This window comes from Hyla sarda, chromosome 4 (assembly GCF_029499605.1).
Source record: "Hyla sarda isolate aHylSar1 chromosome 4, aHylSar1.hap1, whole genome shotgun sequence".
Classification (NCBI taxonomy): domain Eukaryota; kingdom Metazoa; phylum Chordata; class Amphibia; order Anura; family Hylidae; genus Hyla; species Hyla sarda.
The window spans coordinates 30,083,292-30,105,645 of record NC_079192.1 but is presented as its reverse complement, the minus strand read 5'-3'; the positions used below and the strand labels follow the sequence as shown (position 1 = coordinate 30,105,645).

The following is a 22,354-nucleotide window of genomic DNA, read 5'->3' as shown; positions in this document are numbered from 1 at the left end:
TTCAAAGGTTCTTTCCATACTTTTCAAAAGGAATATATTGTGGTACAATGGATGAAAAATCTGCATGTAGAAATAGATGCTGTTTGACACAACCCTAGACATTGGTCCGGATTTATCAAAATGTGTGAGAGAAAGACTGAAGGAATTTTACCCATTACAACCAATCACAGCTCATCTTTAACAGAGCTCGTTACGATAGGAAAGCTGAGCTGTGATTGGTGGTTATGGGCAAAATCATTCCAGTTTTTCTCACACACCATAATGCGTTACCCTTAGTTTTAGATTCACAACACATCCTTCTGACATCTAGAACAACTCAGTGTAAGGATACAGTTCCCAAAAAGGGTGAGGATGATAAAGTAGATGGAGGACACCATGCCAGAGTTTACTCCTCCCTGAGACTTGATGCCATCATACATTACTGCATTCCAATCTTCCCCGGTCAATATCTGATGTTATAGAAAAAAAAGTGTAAGTTAAGTTAGAGTTGAATGAAGGGAAATGGTTAGCCATGAAGGAGAAAGTACCAGATTTCATACCTGAAAGACAGTCATTATTGCTGCAGGAAAATTATCAAAGTTGGTAGATGGGGTTTTGTCATCGAAATTAAACCTGTAAACAAAACCAGAAGTATGAAGGGAATGGTCTTGGATTTGCCGACATCTCAGTCACCCCACTGTCCATCTCAGTCACAACCACTGCTGAGCTGTGATCTATGCAGAATCCACGCAGCAAATGTTTAGATTGAATTCAACTATTATACAACTATTAGCTCCCAAGATGAAATACATTACTACTTACTGTCCACCAAACAGCTGCATCCCCAGTAAGGCAAAGACCACAATGAAAAGGAAGAGCAGGAACAGCAAACTGATGATGGACTTCATTGAGCTGAGCAATGAAATTACCAGGTTACGGAGAGAGGCCCAATACCTAAGAAAGAAAAAAAATATGTAGTAAGCAAAGGCAGACTTATTTTCACATGTGAAACAATTAGCAGTCGGCACTGCAAGTCTGTACCTTTATGTAGGAGTCTGGTCACACTGCTTAATTACTATCCTCCGCTGTTCTGTGTGGTGCTCAGTCCTTACGGAACATAGATAAATCCATAGCGAGCAAAAGAATACTGGTACACGGCACTTACAGGTTAAAAACTTGTGGTTCCTTTATTGGGACAAGCTGGATACAAAGCAACGTGTAGTCAAGCGGCCAGTTTCGCGCTGCACAGAGCGCTTAGACGTGACGAGGTCACGTCTAAGCGCTCTGTGCAGCGCGAAACTGGCCGCTTGACTACACGTTGCTTTGTATCCAGCTTGTCCCAATAAAGGAACCGCACGTTTTTAACCTGTGAGTGCCGTCTACCAGTATTCTTTTGCTCGCTGCAGACTTATTTTTCCCTGCCACTTTCTAGGCAACAAAGGCGGCATGACCCTAAAAATTGTTTCGCTGTCTTCTGGTTAGTAAAGATTGTGAAGACAGAAAGCTCTGAGCAGCCTCTTACCATTAATGTTTACAGGCCAGCAATTTGCCTTAAAATGTTTTTAGTTGGGTAATACTGATACTGAGGGCAAATGATTTGTGTAGTCTAGGTGGCAGCTCATCTGTTGATCACATTGTCTGAACAGGTAGTACAGTATATGATGCTGTGTTAATGCTGTGGGTTACATACTGGGGACCAGGAGGTAATGTTCATGTCACACATAGAGAACTCCTGCCAAGTAATCTTTTCCTACTTTTTAATTAATTTATTTATGACAAAGTAGGGGATCTATGCCCTGTTTTTCTTTTTGTCTGGCTTTGAGTTGTTTCTGTGTTTTTTAGGTTATTTAAGGATCTAATTTCTGGCTTACACTTTATAGTCTGGCTAGTCTGACCATGTGCTCTATGTTTGTTGGTCTGATTTTCTGACAGTGTCAGTTATCATATTTGTATGATCCACTATCTGTTATTGGTAAAGCTAAGCTCCCATCTACATCCAGAGCTACTTTCGTTTAAGAGTGAGTTGCCATTTTGTATTATTGCTTCTGACGTTGATCTCTGTTTGTATGACTTCCTAGTGCTACTCATCACCACCAAAAAATAGGCCACAAGATAACGATAAGTACAATACACATTATAATTGAGTTTATTAAAAATACACACAATATTTAAAATGAATAATAGGCAAAGCAGAATAGAAAAAATGAGGGGTATGCTCGAGAATATTATACATATGTATCGGGGACACAGGTATAATCATTAGGGGAACATAGTGCATATCACAAGAAAGAGCTGCATGAAGCAAGCAAAACAGGGAATAAGAAAGCACTTTGAACCAAACAGAAAAAATGCAGGACTAAATAATAACAGACTGTGCACCCTGTGGTGAGATACCTCACCTCCAGCCCCTCATTTCTATTCTGATGTCTGCTTTGCCTATTATTCATTTTAAATATTGTGTGTATTTTTAATATATGTTCAATAAAATCAATTATAATGTGTATTGTACTTAACGTTATCTTGTAGCCTATTTTTTGGTGGTGATCATTATGGTGGCCACAGGTAACAGACTGTAGAGCCATATTCTTTTTGGTGAATAGTGCTAGTGTTGACTGATCACCCCAATCTGCCCTACAATAAGTCCTGGGGTTATCTGAGTACAGGAAGCCATTTTTAGCACCCAGGGAAGGCAACTGCTACAAGTGAACCCTGGTTCTGCAGTCTAGCAACCTGTCAGCATTGATACAGTCAATTGAAGTCCCTTGCTGACTGGCAGCATTTGAAATTCTCTCATGGATTCAACTCATGGATATTAAGGATGTTGCATCCACTGTCAATGTCTATGACGCAAGCGTCTACCTTTCTATGGTTACTTTAATTCTGTAGACCAGACACCTCTGCTTTCACTGCAGATTGTTATATATATAATGCTTTATAGCAGTCTCACTGATACCTACTTTGTAACCTTGAATATGCGCAGCAAGCGGAGGGCTCTTAAGACGCTGATTCCAAAGGAGGTTCCAGGCTTTACCATGGCCCAAATGACCTCAAAGATGCTCCCAGTGATAACCTGTAAACACAGGTAAAAGCATGTTACATGTGGGCCTGTTTAGAACTACTAACTATCCAACATACTAGAAGAGTAACTTTTATATACTTACGGCACAGTCAAAGCAGTTAAACGATGAATGAAAATAAGGCCTGGTTCCAAGACCGTACATTTTTATAAACATTTCGGACATAAAGAGCCCAAGGAAAATGAATTCTGCATAGTCTAAAATAAAATAAAAACAAAAGCAAAGCAAAGTCAAAGGTAGCTGAGGTGGCTGCATTCGCAGGGCGCCCTTCATTCGTTCCAGGGAAAATTATGTTCTTAGGATCATGAATAGGAGATAAAAGTTCACATTAGAATACGAGTATTCCAATGTTGTACCCTGTTAATGGCCTCTTGAGATCCTGCTCAATAAGTCACAATTTTGTGTGAGTGCCTTTCTAGAGGTATCTGAGATGGGCATACCCCTGTAATATAAAGTCCTACCAATGTTTTCAGCAACCAGGCAAATAAAGAAAAGATCAACCAGGTCTGGTTATTTTAATACCAAGTATGCGCATGATAGAATACAGTATAGATATTCAAATAATCTATTGCTCCACATTTGAGTAAAGGTAGAAAGTTACTCACAGAGAAAATTAGTTAGCTTTTCAGACTGGCCGTAGTGCACAATTGCCACGCACAGCGTGTTCAGTGCTACAAGGCCTAGAACCACCCAGTAGAAGGCCTGAGTTTTCACCATACGCCGGATGTAAAAACGTAAGTGTCGTTCTTTCTTATGTAGATATGAGGAATTTTCCAACTTGGCACTTTTAATACTGGCATGTGCAAAAGGAGAGCCTGTAGGAGGAAAGGCAAGACCAACATGAAAAATCAAACAAAGAAAATCACATCAAGGGTAGGGTCACACGTGGCGTATTTTGCTGCATATTTGCTGCTGCGTATTTTCCTACCCATTGAAGTCAATGGGTAGCAAAATACACAACTACTTTTGCTACCCATTGACTTCGGTGTAAGAAAATATGCAGCAGCAAATACTCAGCAAAATACGCCACGTGTGACCCTACCCTAAAGCTAGGTCTAGAGATGCAATTCATCAGTACTACCTCAAATGAAATCTTCTATGCTATTTTATGGCTAGGGCCAAACAATCTCTCTTTTAAAAAACCCTTACGCACATGAAATCCTTTTTTAATGGCCTTGGACTTTAGTCTCCCTTAATGCTTGTCACATCTGGGCAGGGAAGGAGTGCACACTATTCTCGCCCACTCCCCAATCCCTGCCTACTTACGTACCCGCCTTAGGCGACAGGTCCGTAACCACGGTGACAGTCCCTCTCTACGCAAGTGAGGGGAGTCAACTGTCAAAATAAGAAAATACAATAATACAGACACAGGTCAAGTAGGGAGCAGACAGACTAACAGAAGCAAAACTAACAAACACACACACAATAAGTCAAAGTCCACTATCCGCGTCAAAACCAGGAGTTGTCAAAGTACAAAAACGCTAATACCAGAAGAAGTCAGAGAGCGGAACCAAAGGGTCAAAATGCCAGATATAACAGAAACAGTATAGCTAGCCAGTAATACATACAGAGCTCTTTAGCAGGCAAAGACTGGAAATAGACTGCCAGCTTATATGGAGTCAGAACAGGTCTTCCAATCAAGGTCAGCTGACCAGTCCAGACCTGTCAGAACCTTTTAACCCTTTGGGGGCCAAGGGATGTATTTGTCCCATGTTTTAATTGCCTGTATCAGGCAATTAAAAACATGGGACAAATATGTCCCTTGGTCCTCAAAGGGTTAACCCTATAGGTTCTGACAATGCTACTTAATTCTGCAGGGGTGCTGAAAATCTGTGTGGAAAATTTCTACTTAAGATTTCTCTTATTCTTATTAACAGGGAGTTATTGGAGCTACAGGGATACTGCATTGTAGTGGTAGAACAGTGTGTTCAGTTTTTAGTGGTGATGGTTTTATACTGATCATTGGGAACTTTTAAGTTAAAGGGTTACTCTGGTGGAAAACGTATTTTTTTTAAATCAACTGGTGCCAGAAAGTTAAACAGATTTGTAAATTACGTCCAAACATAGAAGTTAGAAAAAGCGGAGCACTCACAGCATCAGGCTTCTTGTTGCGGTTAGACTTTATTCATGTAGTCATCAGGGGATACAAGCAGGGGTGTGCGGACGGGGGTGCCCTCTCGGTGACGGACCGTTTGGCACCGAAGCTCTTCGTCAGACAGGGAATCATTCCCGGTTTGAAGAAGCGCTTCGGCGCCAAACGGTCCGTCACTGAGAGGGCACCCCCGTCCGCACACCCCTGCTTGTATCCCTGATGACTACATGAATAAAGTCTAACCGCAACAAGAAGCCTGATGTGGTGAGTGCCCTGCTTTTTCTACCTTCTATGTTTGGACATGATTTATCTGCTTTCTGCGAGCGTGGAAGCACCATTATTGTCACCTCCAGCGGTTGTAAGGGGACAGTACTATAATCCGGTGATTTTACACCATATAGCGTGTATTCAGTGGTGCCGAGCATACCTTCTGTGCTTCATAGATTTGTAAATTACTTCTATTAAAAAATCTTAATCCTTCCAGTACTTATAAACTCCTGAATACTACAGAGGAAATTATTTTCTTTTTGGAACACAGTGCTCTCTGCTGACATCACGAGCAAAGTGCTCTCAAGGATTAAGATTTTTTAATAGAAGTAATTTACAAATCTCAAAATAGGTGCAGCTCACAACAAAAGGACTGAGGTAATTAAAGGGGTACTCCAGTGAAAACCTTTTTTCTTTTAAATCAACTGGTGGCAGAAAGTTAAACATATTTGTAAATGACTTCTATTAGAAAATCTTAATCCTTCCTGTACTTATTAGCTGCTGAATACTACATAGGAAATTATTTTCTTTTTGGAATGTTCTCTGATGACATCACGAGCACAGTTCTCTCTGCTGACGTTATTATAATAATAACGCTTTATTTATTGTTGTCCTTAGTGGGATTTGAACCAAAGTCCCCAGCACTGCAAGGCAGCAGTGCTAACCACTGAGCCACCATGCTGCCCTTAGCATACATCTGCTATGCATCTGCATACATCTGCTATGCATCTGCATGCATGGTTGCTAAAATGGACAGAGATGTCAGCAGAGAGTACTGTGCTTGTGATGTCATCAGTGTTCCAAAGAGAAAGGAATTTCCTCTCTAGCATTCAGCAGCTAATAAGTACTGGAAGGATTAAGATTTTTTAATAGAAGTAATTTACAAATATGTTTAACTTTCTGCCACCAGTTGAGTTAAAAGAAAAAAGGTTTTCACCGGAGTACCCCTTTAAAGCATCCAAGTGAAAGAAAAAGTCAAAGTATTAGCTTATACCTCAAGGACCTCACCATTCGTGGTGCATAATGATAGGAATGGAAATAAATAACAACAGCGTCAATTTAAAAAATGTAATAATAAAATATAAAATATGGTCAATGTCTTAATACATTAACTGGCACTTTACAAGATATTCCCACTGGGCCCTAGTGGGATATCACATGAATAATAGTGAAAAAATGCTAAATTGTGAGAAAAATGCTGAAAATCGAAATATAGTCCAATAATCCCGTAAAAATCCGTTAGTCCGGAAACACTATGAAAGTCCCGTTGTATGGTGAAAATAGATGTGCACTTGGAAGAAATAATGCAAAGTCAATTTCCAGAGAGATGGTATATATAAATGATGTTTCTCACCACTGCTGGATGTCAGTTGCTGGCGGCTGTAGTGTCCTCTACCGTATGTCACGGTCTCACGCTGCTCTCGTTGCCCCAATGGCAGGGGGGCACGGCGGTCTCACGCTGCACTCACTACCCCGATGGCAGGGGGGCGCGATGCGATGTTCCGTACCGCTAGCTGCGGTGACTCTTCGGCTGCTTCGTGGTGGTAAGATGCCAATACTCCGGCAAGAGTGGTAGTGAGCACGGGAGCGGTAGTGAGTCCGGGAGCTGCGTCCCTCGTGGAGACCTGGACTGCGGGAGGTAGATGGAAGTGAGTTGCCGCCAGGCAGGGCGGAATAGAGCTGGATTAACTCCTCCGTTGCCGGGACTTTCAGGATTAAATGGGGACACTGTTAGTGTCAATGTGAACGGTGCCAGAAACCTAAACGCGTTTCGGGGTGCTGGGAATTGTAGTCCTCCGACCCCTTCCTCAGTAGAAATGTGTATATACTAAAACTTAGAGAAGACGCTGTCTTTATAATCAAATCACACCTGTTAGTAATTACTAAATCAAGAGAAAGACACGGTATTTGGATTATGCCATTGCGAGTGTTCCCTAGGTATATCAAACATATGGAGAGGAGCAACTCTTCCAAACTGTTAAGGGAAATCCAATGGAACCTTGTTCACATTTGGTATCTCCAAATAACCGGATCGGTCACATCGACCGCAATGTAGCAATGTAGTAACTCTATATTCATGCATCTACTGCAGGCAATGTACCAATCCTAGGAATATATTGTTCTACACAAAATAACTAATCTGTTAGTATATGTTGCTACTCTGTTAAATATAAAATCATTGGAACAGGATGAATCATGTATGCAAAATATAAAATTACAACAAACGGAAATATAGACGAAATCACTAATCATATAAATGTGTCAATATAAATAAGGATAATGATGAAACAAGAATAAATCGGTGAAAATAATAAAACAGAAACTATATAAATGTTAAATAAAAATAATAAAAATAAAATAAATATGAATAGACATAAAAATAAAATACAAATAAAAATATAAATAAATATAAAAAAATGAAAAAATAAAATAAAATATGTAAAATAAAAATAAAGATGAAACATGGAATAAAAATTAGAAAATCTAGGAAAAATAAAAATAAAGATGAAATATGCAATGAAAAATCAGAAAATCTGCGATGAAAAATCATATTAGATTTTCTGATTTTTCATTGCATATTTCATCTTTATTTTTATTTTACCTAGATTTTCAGATTTTTTATTGCATATTTCATCTTTATTTTTATTTTACATATTTTATTTTTTCATTATTTTTATTTTAAATTTTTATATTTATTTCTATTTTTATTTGTATTTTATTTTTATGTCTATTCATATTTAATTTATTTTTATTATTTTTCACTATTATTATTTTTATTTTACATTTATATACTTTCTGTTTTATTATTTTCACCGATTTATTCTTGTTTCATCATTATCCTTATTTATATTGACACATTTATATGATTAGTGATTTTGTCTATATTTCCGTTTGTTGTAATTTTATATTTTGCATACATGATTCATCCTGTTCCAATGATTTTATATTTAACAGAGTAGCAACATATACGAACAGATTAGTTATTTTGTGTAGAACAATATATTCCTAGGATTGGTACATTGCCTGCAGTAGATGCATGAATATAGAGTTACTACATTGCTACATTGCGGTCGATGTGACTGATCCGGTTATTTGGAGATACCAAATGTGAACAAGGTTCCATTGGATTTCTCTTAACAGTTTGGAAGAGTTGCTCTGCTCCATATGTTTGATATACCTAGGGAACACTCGCAATGGCATAATCCAAATACCGTGTTTTTCTCTTGATTTAGTAATTACTAACAGGTGTGATTTGATTATAGAGACAGCGTCTTCTCTAAGTTTTAGTATATACACATTTCTACTGAGGAAGGGGTCGGAGGACTACATTTCCCAGCACCCCGAAACGCGTTTAGGTTTCTAACACCGTTCACATTGATACTAACAGTGTCCCCATTTAATCCTGAAAGTCCCGGCAACGGAGGAGTTAATCCAGCTCTATTCCGCCCTGCCTGGCGGCAACTCACTTCCATCTACCTCCCGCAGTCCAGGTCTCCACGAGGGACGCAGCTCCCGGACTCACTACCGCTCCCGTGCTCACTACCACTCTTGCCGGAGTATTGGCATCTTACCACCACGAAGCAGCCGGAGAGTCACCGCAGCTAGCGGTACGGAACATCGCATCGCGCCCCCCTGCCATCGGGGTAGTGAGTGCAGCGTGAGACCGCCGTGCCCCCCTGCCATTGGGGCAACGAGAGCAGCGTGAGACCGTGACATACGGTAGAGGACACTACAGCCGCCAGCGACTGACATCCAGCAGTGGTGAGAAACATCATTTATATATAACATCTCTCTGGAAATTGACTTTGCATTATTTCTTCCAAGTGCACATCTATTTTCACCATACAACGGGACTTTCATAGTGTTTCCAGACTAACGGATTTGTACCGGATTATTGGACTTTATTCAGATTTTCAGCATTTTTCTCACAACTTAGCATTTTTTCACTATTATTCATGTGATATCCCACTAGGGCCCAGTGGGAATATCTTGTAAAGTGCCAGTTAATGTGTTAAGATATTGACCATATTTTATAATTACATTTTTTAAATTGATGCTGTTATTATTTATTTCCATTCCTATCATTATGCACCACGAACGGTGAGGTCCTTGAGGTATAAGCTAATACTTTGACTTTTAATTTACAAATCTGTTTAACTTTCTGGCACCAGTTGATAAAAGAAAAAAAGTTTTCCACCAGAGTACCCCTTTAAAGGGGTTATCCAGGAAAAAACTTTTTTATATATATATCAACTGGCTCCAGAAAGTTAAACAGATTTGTAAATTACTTCTATTAAAAAATCTTAATCCTTTCAGTACTTATGAGCTGCTGAAGTTGAGTTGTTCTTTTCTGTCTAAGTGCTCTCTGATTACACCTGTCTCGGGAACTGTCCAGAGTAGAAGCAAATCCCCATAGCAAACCTATTCTGCTCTGTGCAATTCCCGAGACAGACAGAGATGTCAGCAGAGAGCACTGTCGTCAGACAGAAAAGAATAACTCAACTTCAGCAGCTGATAATTATTAGAAGGATTAAGATTTTTTTAATGGAAGTAATTTACAAATCTGTTTAACTTTCTGGAGCCAGTTGATATATAGAAAGAATTTTTTTCCTGTATTACCCCTTTAACTAGTAAAAGTTAAGTTTTGATTAACACCCCAATATATATGGTATTATGGCTTCATATCCTGGAGTTTTATACTACACTGGTAGAACAGTGGACACAAACATCTACTATGTTGTAGTTATGGCTTTTTAGCCCATAAGACCGTTATCCGCGCGTCTGGTATAGAAATATATTACTTTGTAGTGGTAATGTCCACTTCATGATCTTCATATCTCAGCCCCAGAAGAGAGTGGCCACAAAAAAGCATCTCTCTCTGTGTAGGACATATCACGTCAGTGCATTACACACATACCCTATTGGGTTCACTGTGAACTGTACAATTCTACATTTCCAATGTGGGGACATAGCCAGAGACTTGAACATTTGAAGCTCAGTTCCTCCAAAGATTTTGATGCACTGTGTACAAGCAGTGGGGACACCTCATGATCAGATTATCATTAGGGGATCCATCTAACAAAAAGACTTTGTCCAAACTGGAGAATTCCTGTAACAAAATGCAGCATGGCTCACTTGTTCTATGGTGGAACATTATTGGATACGTACCCACAGAAGCAATATCTCCAATTGCCTCCTCTCCTTCATCGGCATTCAGTAGCTCCGTTTTGTTTTTCTTGATTGTGGGTCTCCTCAGGGCTCCTGTGATATGGAGAAGAAATATATATTTATATAATAATCCAGCTTATAAGACACCACATACAGTATATATTGTGTAAAACACGCTTTACAGGGCTCAGCAATATGGGTAGGTAGGAAAAGTTTAAAATATTCTTTTAAGAGCCTTTTTAGTTTATTAAATATTAGCCATTTATTTAAAGATGACCTGTTACCATAAAGGTCTGTTAATAAGGGTATTTCCAGCCACCTCCAGCCTGTTTGTGGCCACCAGAGGGGGGCAGAAAAGCTGGAAGCAGCCGAAGCAGGGAATTTACACAATTTGCTTTATTTCTATTGACTTCCTATAGGAGTTGTGCAAACGGCGTAGCCCAGGGAGCTTTTCTGTTTATGTTGCAAGTGCAGATCACTGGGCTACTCACCTCCTGTTTCAGCTGACCACCTCTGGCAGTCGAAAACAGACCGGGGGTGGCTGGAAAAAGCAAAGTAATGAGATGGAACAACACCTTTCATCTGAATAATTTTCAATTAAAACTACCCTGGTTGCTGCAATTGCACCCAATAAATGGACAAGACTCTTACACTACGTCCTGATTTGGTTGATGCATTGCACAATCATGGTGCAAGTTCTGAACCACAAATATGCTGCAAACTGAAATTAAATTAAGATGAATGAGGTTCTCAAAACTCAATTCACACAGCAGATTTCTTAGGAACTGAAAAGAACAATCTGTTTTAACCTAGGGAAATCTGCTTCATTGGTCAAAACACATTGTGGAGAATTTATTAGACATAATAGTCTTATCTTAAAGGGGGTACTCCGGTGGAAAACTTTTTTTTTTTTTTTTAAATCAACTGGTGCCAGAAAGTTAAACAGATTTGTAAATTACTTCTATTAAAAAAATCTTAATCCTTCCAATACTTATTAACTGCTGAATACCACAGAGGAAATTCCTTTCTTTTTGGAACACAGAGCTCTCTGCTGACATCACGAGCACAGTGCTCTCTGCTGACATCTCTGTCCATTTTAGGAACTGTCCAGAGCAGGATAGGTTTGCTATGGGGATTTTCTCCTACTCTGGACAGTTCCTAAAATGGACAGAGATGTCAACAGAGAGCACTGTGCTTGTAATGTCAGCAGAGAGTTCTGTGTTCCAAAAAGAAAATAATTTCCTCTGTGGTATTCAGCAGCTAATAATTATTGGAAGGCTTAAGATGTTTTAGTAGAAGTAATTTACAAATCTGTTTAACTTTCTGGCACCAGTTGATTTAAAAAAAGAATAAAAAAAAGTTTTCCATCGGAGTACCCCTTTAACCCCTTAAGGACTCAGCCCTTTTTCACCTTAAGGATTCAGCCCTTTTTTGCACATCTGACCACTGTCACTTTAAGCATTAATAACTCTGGGATGCTTTTCATTCTAATTCCGAGATAGTTTTTTCGTGACATATTCTACTTTATGATAGTGATTAAATTTTGTCGATACTTGCATAATTTATTGGTGAAAAATGTGAAAATTTTATGAAAAATTTGAAAATGTAGCATTTTTTTTAAACTTTGAAACTCTCTGCTTATAAGGAAAATGAACATCCCAAATAAATGATATATTGATTCACATGTACAATATGTCTACTTTATGTTAGCATCATAAAGTTGACATGTTTTTACTTTTGGAAGACATCAGAGGGCTTCAAAGTTCTGCAGCAATTTTCAAATTTTTGACTAAATTTTCAAAATCAGAATTTTTCAGGGACCAGTTCAGTTTTGAAGTGGATTTTAAGGGTCTTCATGTTAGAAATACCCCATAAATGACCCCATTATAAAAACTGCACCCATCAAAGTATTCAACATGACATTCAGTAAGTGTGTTAACCCTTTAGGTGTTTCACAGGAATAGCAGCAAAGTGAAGGAGAAAATTCAAAATCTTCATTTTTTACACTTGCATGTTCTTGTAGACCCAGTTTTTGAATTTTTACAAGGGGTAAAAGGAGAGAAATCACCCTAAAATTTGTAACCTAATTTCTCTCGAGTAAGGAAATATCTCATATGTGTATGTCAAGTGCTCTCTGGGTGCACTAGAGGGCTCAGACGGGAAGGAGCGACAATGGGATTTTGGAGAGGGAGTTTTTCTGAAATGGTTTTTGGGGGGCATGTCACATTTAGGAAGCCCCCATCGTGCCAGAACAGCTAAAAAAAAAAAAAAAAAACACAAAACCAGTATGAAAATACACCATGTGGACATGGACATCAAGTGCTCTGCTGGCTCACTACAATGATCAGAAGGGAAGGAGCGCCATTGAGCTTTTGGAGAGAGAATTTGGTTGAAATAGAAGTCGGGGGCCTTATATTACAAAGCCCCCCGTCATGCCAAAACAGTGGACGCATGTGACCCCATTTTGTAAATGACACCCCTCACAGAATTTAATAAGGGGTGCAGTGAGCATTTGCACCCCACTGGTTTGACCGGTCTTTGGAACAGTGGGCTGAGCAAATGAAAAATTAAATTTTCATTTTCATTTCCAAAAATCTGTCAGACACCTGTGTGGCATAAATGCTCACTCTACCCCTTATAACATTCCCTTAGGGGTGTAGTTTCCAAAATGAGGTCACATGTGTGTGTGTGTGTGTGGGGGGGGGGGGGGTCCATTGTTCTGGCACTATGGGGGCTTTGTAAACACACGTGGCCTTCAATTCCGGACAAATTTTCTCGCCATAGCGCAATGGCGCTCCCTCTCTTCTGAGCATTGTAGTTCGCCCGCAGAGCACTTTACATCCACATATGGGGTATGTTCTTACTCAGAAGAAATGGGGTTACAAATTTTGTGAGGCTTTTTTTCCTATTTTCCCTTGTGAAAATGAAAAGTTTAGGGTAACACCAGCATTTTAGTTAAAATGTAATTTTTTTCATCCAACTGTGAGGTGTTAAGGCTCACTATTACCTCTTGTTACGTTCCGTGAGGGTTGTAGTTTCAAAAATAGGGTCACATGTGGGTATTTATTTTTTTGCATTTATGTCAGAACCGCTTTAAAATTAGCCACCCCTGTGCAAATCACCAATTTAGGCCTCAAATGTACATGGTGCGCTCTCACTCCTGAGCCTTGTTGTCCGCTCGCAGAGCATTTTTACGCCCACATATTGGGTATTTCCGTACTCAGGAGAAAATGTTACAAATTTTGGGGGTCTTTTTTTTTCCTTTTTACCTCTTGTGAAAATATAAAGTATGGGGAAACACCAGCATGTGTAAACATTTTTATTTTTTTACACTAACAGGCTGGTGTAGACCCCAACTTTTCCTTTTCATAAGGGGTAAAAGGAGAAAAAGCCCCCCAAAATTTGTAACTCAATTTCTCCCGAGTATGGAAATACCCCATATGTGACCCTAAACTGTTTTCTTGAAATACGACAGGGCTCCAAAGTGAGAGAGTGCCATGCGCATTTGAGGATTAAATTAGGGATTGCATAGGGGTGGACATAGGGGTATTCTACACCAGTGATTACGAAACTGGGTGTTTCCAGCTGTTGCTAAACTCCCAGCATGCCTGGACAGTCAGTGGCTGTCCGGAAATGCTGGGAGTTGTTGTTTTGCAACAGCTGGAGGCTCCGTTTTGGAAACACTGCCCTACAATACGTTTTTCCTTTTTATTGGGGGGGACAGTGTAGGGGGGTGTATATGTAGTGTTTTACCCTTTATTATGTGTTAGTGTTTTTAGGGTACATTCACACAGGCGCAGGTTTAATGTGAGTTTCCCGCTAGGGGTTTGCGCTGCAGCGGAAAATTTGCCGCAGCTCAAACTTGAAGCAGGAAACTCACTGTAAACCCGCCCATGTGAATTCACGTGGTTGGGGGGGGGGGGGCAAACCTTCCAGCTGTTGCAAAACTACAACTCCCAGCATGCACGAACAGCAAACGGCTTTGTCGCCATACTGGGAGTTGTAGTTGCGTACCTCCAGCTGTTGCATAACTACATCTCCCAGCATGCCCTTCAGCGATCAGTACATGTTGGGAGTTGTAGTTTTAGAGGGCCACAGATTAAGAGGGCCACAGTTTAGAAACCATTGCACAGTGATCTCCAAACTGTGGCCCTTCAGATGTTGCAATACAAATCCCAGCATGCCCAGACAGCAAACTGCTGTGTGGGCAGGCTGGGAGTTGTAGTTTTGCAAGATCTAGAGGGGCACAGTTTAGAGGTCACTGCACAGTGATCTCCAAACTGTATTCCACTAGCTGTTGCAAAACTACAAATCCTAGCATGCCCAAACAGCTGTCTGGGCATGCTGAGAGTTGTAGTTTTGCAACATCTGGATGGTTACAGTTTAGAGACCACTGTATAGTGGTCTCAAACTTTAGCCCTCCAAATATTGCTAGGCATCTCACCGGCTTCTGTAGTCTGCACTAGGGAGCCAGCCGCACGTCATCGCTGCCCGCCGATCACTGCCGCCAATCGTCGTCTCTGCCGCCGCTGATGGTAAGTGACCTGCGCTGCCGGTCGCAGGACGGTTCCCCTGTTCTGCCCGCACTACTGTGGGTGGGCAGAACGGGGGAACCGAACTTTAACCCCCCCCCCTGCCCCCGATCTGCTATTGGTCGGTCGCTTCTGACGACCATTAGCAGGGATAGGAGGGATGCACCCCTGCCACCTTACTCCTATCCCTTCAGGGGGATCGTGGGTGTCTTGGACACTCCCTATCCCCCTTATTTTCTGGGTCACCGGAGACCCGTATGACCCTCAGGACCCCCCTAGGCAATATGCCGGGATGCCTGCTGAACGATATCCATACGCCCTAAGTCCTTAAGGACTCGGAAATGAGGGCTTATGGATATGCCTTGTGTCCATAAGGGGTTAAAGTATGCTGGAGTAAGATTCGCCCAATAAGCGGCACCAGCCTCTTTATTGTCATTTTGGTGCAACTTACCCACTCTCCATGCACCAGAGTAGTTTCTTGGCATAACTTGTGACAATTTCTGGATTAAATGGGCAATATTATTAAAACTTATTTTTGCTATTGAACTCCTTATGGTAAATAAAAAATCTTTCTAATGTACTTTGTTTAAAAAAAAATGAAGTGTTTGTGTTTAAAAAAGCTGCCACTAGGTGCCTCGCTACTTGTCCAGAGCACATTTCCCCCTATCTCTTGCACAGACTTTGGACTCCTGCTGGCCTGACAGAAGTCCAAAATCAGGAAATGCAGTCTGTAGTGCTGAGGGTTGTGTGTGCAGCCTTAGCCAATCATAGCTCATCTCACACTGAACTGCTCTGGGCTGTGTGTAGCAGAGTGAGGGAGGAAGTTCTCCCCTGTATGGCTTCAAATGATTTCTCGAGGGAACGTCCCTTCCCAGTCTGTGAATCTGACTGAGACTGAGCAGAAAATACAGAGCAATATTTAGGAAGAAAATAAAAAATAAAGGCAGGGGGTGGTTTATCATGATGGGGGCAGTGAACTGGGAGGATTATAACATTTAACAAGATCATGACAGGTACTCTAAGTTTTCTGTTAGCTCTGTGTGGGTGTTCAAATTCCCTTTTTAGTTCTGGCTATTTTTTTCCCTAAAAGTGGCACAGGCAGCATTAATAGCAAAACGTGGTAATTTTTTTTTTTTTTGCACAGAACCTGCCTTGTGCAAAAATTGGTGACTCATGATAAATTCCCTGTTTGTTGGTGGGGAATTGGAATGTTTGTCATATTGAAGTCAAATTTGTTGGAACTAGCTATAGATCCAATGGGGGGATTCATCAACATCAGTGTATGGTAGAGCTTTTTTTTTACCCCTTTCTGCTGCGTGTATTTGTCATTTACCTGCGCAAAATGTACTAAACTTGCGCACGGGTCTCTGTGAATCATGTGCAGTAATAGAATCCAGCCCATCTCAGCTCTTGAAAAAAATATAAGGCAGACTTGTACGTGTGCTCAGAGCTGGTGTATATTTGCGCAAGAAAATGACACTTGCTTCCTTTTTTTGCGCAAAAAAAAAGACGCAGTTAATAAAGTCCCGTCTACAGGAAAAACGGCTCTACGGTACACCTGAAGGGTGACATCTTTAGAAAAAGTTCCACCAAAAAAGACGCACAAAAATAACGCAGGAAATATCCTTGCGCAAGATTTTGCGCAAGAAAATACACCTAAAATGACTCTATATAGATTGATGAATCCCCCCCCCCCAATGTGTATGAGGATCCTCCTTACTGTCTCTATTTGGCAGATTTCAGGGGAATGATCATTTGTTTCCCTTAGAGATAAGCTGCCAATGAGAGTGTGCAAATTTCCAGGTTTGTAGCTATGTCATGTATACGGCTGACATGATATAAAAAGGCCTGCCGTGGTTTCTTATTTCCACTAAAGTTGTTCTATGAAGTTAAAGTTTTTCTAATAATTGACTACATTTCACATTGATGGTTGAATTACCATCGTAAGGCAATCTCTCCACATCACTGTCATCTTCAGCGAGAATCACCTCCTCTGCAGAGGGAAAAATACAAACTATTAGAAAGCAAAATAGAAGAGAGGACTTCTACAAAAGACAATAAATATAGTAAGAATATTTTGGAGAATGACAAATCCCAGAATTGCTTACATGTTGTTTCCAAACTCCTGTATCCAAAATAACCTAAATCTTTCATCCCCTAAAAGTCCTTATTACTCTTACAAGCAAAGTTGTGTCCACCCCTAATATGTGGCGTACTTGGAATAGCAGACTCTCCCTACGAGAATCAACCAAAAGCAGTGCAATGTTCCCTATTCCAGATCGTAGAGTGTAATGATATTTCTAGAAAAAAGGATTGAAGACAAGCTGATTGTGCCTTCGGAAAGACTTTATTTTATATCAGCAATACGAAGGTATTAGGGTAAGGCCAAATATGGCAGATAAATGTGCAGCAATATCTGTATGTGTTACACTGCACTGCAAACAGTCAAATCTACAATGTACAGTTGTGAGGAAACGTCTGGAGACTGGCACACATTTTTCACACAATCCTCCTGTATAATTTATAGATGTGGCGGACGCTCTTCTATGGTCCCCTGCACTGCCGTATATATACAACTATTCATATTTCCCTCAGAGAGCTGTGATTGGCCAGATGGTTCCAGCCAATCACAACTCTGCGGGAAATTTGAATAGGGGTAGATATACGTCACCATAGGAGAGTGGAGGATCGCATTGGGTGTCAGAAGTTACACTCGCTGCGATCTGTCTATTAATGCAGGTACTACTGCTCCCTGCATGGAGCAGAGTGTGCTCCATGTTGGGAGTAGTAGTACCTGCAGTAAGGGACAGATCACAGCGGATGTCACTTCTCCTGACACCCGCTGCGATCCTCCTGAAGTGAATGTCAGGATCAGCTGTTCTCAAGGCTACAGAGGCGGGAGATCAGCTGATGCTGAGCAGTATATATACATTGCATATATACTGCCCAGCATGAACTTACAGTGATGCTGCAATGTGTATACAGTATACACATTGCTGGCTCACTTAACCCCTTGCTGAGCTGTGCGCTAAGCCAGCCCGGCAAAGAAAGAGTTAACTTACACTGCTGGACAGTGTAGGTTAACCCTTTGGGCGGTATACACTATATACAGCTATCTATAGATAGCTGTATATAGTGTATACAGAAGACAAAGTCCAGCGGGTCCGTGTAGCTCAGCCCCCTAGTGATTACGTCATTAGGGGGCACAGCTACAGACGCTATCCAGGCTAGTAAGTCTGAAGCTCTGTTCACATTCTCCATTTTGGATAATGGGAACAGACCCTTCTGCCAGTGTCTACCCAGACAGGGAGACTCCAGCTGTTGCTAAACTACAACTCTCAGCATGCCCAGACAGCCAAAGGCTGTCTGGGCATGCTGGGAGTTGTAGTTTTGCACCAATTGGAGGCTCCCTGTTTAGGTAGACAGTGCATTATGGGTGCTCTCCCCTGCAGAGAGCGCAAAAAATGTCCTTACCAATTTTTTTGTGTTTTTTTTCCTTCTCGTTTCAGATCCGTGTATGCAGAGGATTACGACGGATTTGATGGATTACGACGGATGAGCTTAATTTTTTTTATTTTAATAAAATTGTTAATGAGGGCTGTGGGGTGTGTTTTTTAAAATAAAATAATTTTTCCAATGTGTTGTGTTTTTTTTTCCATTGAATATTCAGGCTTAGTAATGGAGGTTGTCTAATAGATGGAATCCATTACTAAGCTGGGGCTTAGCGTTAGCCCCAAAAACAGCTGGCGCTAACCCCCAATTATTACCCCGGTACCAACCGCCACAGGGGTGTTGGGAAGAGCCGGTACCAACAGGCCCGGAGCATCAAAAATGGCGCTCCTAGGCCTAGGCGGTAACAGGCTGGCATTATTTAGGCTGGGGAGGGCCAGTAACATTGGTCCTCGCCCACCCTGGTAACGTCAGGCTGTTGCTGCTTGGTTTGTATCTGGCTGATACTGAAAATAGGGGGAACCCTATGCGTTTTAATTTTTTTTTAACACATACGGTTCCCTGTATATTCAGTATCAGCCAGATACCAACAAAGCAGCAACAGCCTGAGGTTACCAGGGTGGGCGAGGACCAATGTTACTGGCCCTCCCCAGCCTAAATAACGCCAGCCTGTTACTGCCTAGGCCCAGGAGCGGTGAATACGGGGGTAATAATTGGGGGTTAGCGCCAGCTGTTTTTGGGGCCAACGCTAAGCCCTGGCTTAGTAATGGATTCCGTCTATTAGACAGCCTCCATTACTAGGCCTGAATATTCAATTAAAAAAAACACAACACATTGGAAAAATTATTTTATTTTAAAAAACACTCCCCCACAGCCCTCGTTAACCATTTTATTAAAATTAAAAAAATCTAGTTCATCCGTCGTAATCCATCGAATCCGTCATAATCCTCTGCATACACAGATCTGAAACGAGAAGAAAAAAAAATGGGTAAGAACATTTTTTGTGCTCTCTGCAGGGGAGAGCGCCCATAATGCACTGTCTACCTAAACAGGAAGCCTCCAATTGGTGCAAAACTACAACTCCCAGCATGCCCAGACAGCCTTTGGCTGTCTGGGCATGCTAGGAGTTGTAGTTTAGCAACAGCTGGAGTCTCCCTGTCTGGGTAGACACTGGCAGAAGGGTCTTTTCCCATTATCCAAAACGGACAATGTGAACAGAGCTTCAGACTTACTAGCCTGGATCCCATATATAGCTCCGCCCCTAATGATGTCATCACTAGGGGCGGAGCTACACGCACCCGGTGGTGACAGAAATGAGGGAGGTAAGTGGACCTCCTGTTCTGTATACACTATATACAGCTATTTATAGATAGCTGTATATTCTGTATACCGCCCAAAGGGGCTATAGGAGCAGGGAGTCCTGTCAGTCTGGTGACAGGATTCCCGGCTCCTGTACAGTATACACGGGTACACTATGCCCCCCTGTATACTATACGGCCGGGGTAGGTGAGTAGTGATGCTGTACATCACTCCTCATCTCCTTACACTCTGTGGACCGGGCGCTCAGCATCTGACCCACAGAGTGGTACAGTGAAAAAACTGCCACAGGGTACAAATTTGGCTGTTTCCACACACCAGGGAAAACGGCAGAAAAGAACGCCAGAAAACTGCCAAAACTCAGGAAAGAGCTGTGGCAGTTTTTCTGGCGTTTTTTCTAGCGTTTTTTTTAGGTGTACAAAAAAAACCCAAGTGGAATCCTAGTCTTTGTGCAGTGGTTTTCGTGCAGCTATAAATATGCTGTGTATATGCTATATGTGACCCTACTCTTAACCCCTTGGGGACGGAGCCCATTGTAACCCTAAGGACGGGAGCATTTTTTTGCAAATCTGACCACTTTCACTTTATGTATTAATAACTCTGGGATGCTTTTACTTATAAATTTGATTCCGAGATTGTTTTTTTTTGTGTGACATATTCTACTTTATGTTAGTGGTAAATTTACGTTGATACTTACATCATTTCTTGGTGAAAAATTCAAAAATTTCAGGAAAGATTTGAAAATTTAGCATTTTTCTAACTTTGAAGCTCTCTGCTTGTAAGGAAAAGGGACATGTCAAATACATTACATATTGATTCACATACACAATGGGGGAGATTTCTCAAAACCTGTGCAGAGGAAAACTTGCCCAGTTGCCCATAGCAACCAATCAGATTGCTTCTTTCATTTTTCACAGGCCTTCATAAAAATGAAAGCAGCAAGCTGATTGGTTGCTATGGGCAACTGGGCAAGTTTTCCTCTGCACAGGTTTTGAGAAATCTCCCCCAATATGTCTACTTTATGTATGCATCATAAAGTTGACATGTTTTAACTTTTTGAAGACATTAGAGGGCTTCAAAGTATTGCAGCAATTTTACAATTTTTCCAGAAAATTTCTAAATCTGAATTTTTCAGGAACCAGTTAAGTTTAGAAGTGAATTTGAGGGTCTTTATGTTGGAAATCCCCTATAATGGACCCCATTATGAAAACTGCACCCCTCAAAGTATTCAAAATTACATTCAAAAAGTTTGTTAACCCTTTAGGTGTTTCACAGGAATAGCAGCAAAATAAAAATCTAAATTTTTTACACTAAAATGTTATTGTAGCCCCAAGCACCAAGGAGTAAAAGGTATAAAGGCCCCCAAAACTTGTAATTCATTTTCTCTCGAGTAAGGAAATACCTCATATGTGGATGTAAAGTGCTCTGTGGGTGCACTAGAGGGCTCAGAAGGGAAGGAGCGACAATGGCATTTTGGAGAGCAAATTTTGCTGAAATGGTTTTTGGGGGGCATGTCCCATTTAGGAAGCCCCCATGATACCAGAACAGTAAAAAAAGGTGCACAGGTGATTGACAAACTTTTGGAAAATTGGGACGTGAAAAAAAAAAAAAAATTTCAATAAAATGCTGATGTTACCCCAAATTTTTCATTTTCACAAGGGGTAATAGGAGAAAAAGCCCCCAAAAATGTTAACCCCATTTCTTCTGAGTATGGAAATACCCCATATGTGGATGTAAAAGTGCTCTGCAGGTGAATTACAATGCTCAGAATAGAAGGGGCACCATTGGGCTTTTGGAGAGAGAACTTGGTTGGAATTGAAGTCGGGGGCCATGTAAAGCCCCCATGGTGCCAGAACAGTGGACCCCCCCACATGTGACCTCATTTTGGAAACTACACCCCTCACAGAATTTAATAAGGGGTACGGTGAGCATTTACACCCCACTGGCATTTGACAGATCTTTGGAACAGTGGGCTGTGCAAATGAAAAATTAAATTTTTCATTTTTACGGACGACTGTTCAAAAAATCTGTCAGACATCTGTGGGGCGTAAATGCTCACTGTACCCCTTATAACATTCCATGAGGGGTGTAGTTTCCAAAATGGGGTCATATGTGGGGGAGTCCACTGTTCTTGCACTATGGGGGCTTTGTAAACACACATAGCCTTCAATTCCAGCCTAATTCTCTCTCAAAAAGCCCAATGGCGCCCCTCTCTTCTGAGCATTGTAGTTCGCCCGCAGAGCACTTTACTATTTTTTACTATTACCCCTTGTGAAAATGAAAAATTTGTGGTAACACCAGCATTTGAGGGGAAAAAAAACTAATTTTAAATTTTCATGTCCAACTTTAACGAAAATTTGTCAAAGACCGGGCGTCCCTGACGAAGCGCATTGGCGTGAAACGTGCGTTGGGGTAGGTGCAGGTAACTACATGGCTCGGTTGTGGTAATATACACCTGTTATTCTTTCTGA

The 22,354-nt window shown here is 41.0% G+C and overlaps 2 protein-coding genes across 16 annotated transcripts in view; one reads left to right on the top strand and one right to left on the bottom strand.

Annotated features, from left to right (window-relative positions):
- The window catches only part of LOC130367694 (surfeit locus protein 4-like), a 644,664-nt gene that overhangs the window by 357,039 nt on the left and 265,271 nt on the right, over window positions 1-22,354 (top strand). The window lies entirely within an intron of this gene.
- CACNA1A (calcium voltage-gated channel subunit alpha1 A) overlaps window positions 1-22,354 on the bottom strand; it is a 358,458-nt gene that overhangs the window by 186,552 nt on the left and 149,552 nt on the right. For 7 of the 8 annotated variants that reach the window (XM_056570294.1, XM_056570295.1, XM_056570298.1 and 4 more), the window contains exons 9-16: window positions 17,056-17,109; window positions 10,585-10,677; window positions 3,662-3,871; window positions 3,141-3,253; window positions 2,937-3,049; window positions 802-933; window positions 540-612; window positions 332-449 (exon numbers count right to left, since the gene is read on the bottom strand). In XM_056570294.1, the coding sequence (XP_056426269.1) occupies window positions 332-449; window positions 540-612; window positions 802-933; window positions 2,937-3,049; window positions 3,141-3,253; window positions 3,662-3,871; window positions 10,585-10,677; window positions 17,056-17,109 (906 nt within the window). The remainder of the gene's footprint in view (window positions 1-331; window positions 450-539; window positions 613-801; window positions 934-2,936; window positions 3,050-3,140; window positions 3,254-3,661; window positions 3,872-10,584; window positions 10,678-17,055; window positions 17,110-22,354) is intronic. The other variant, XM_056570299.1, reaches the window with a different exon arrangement.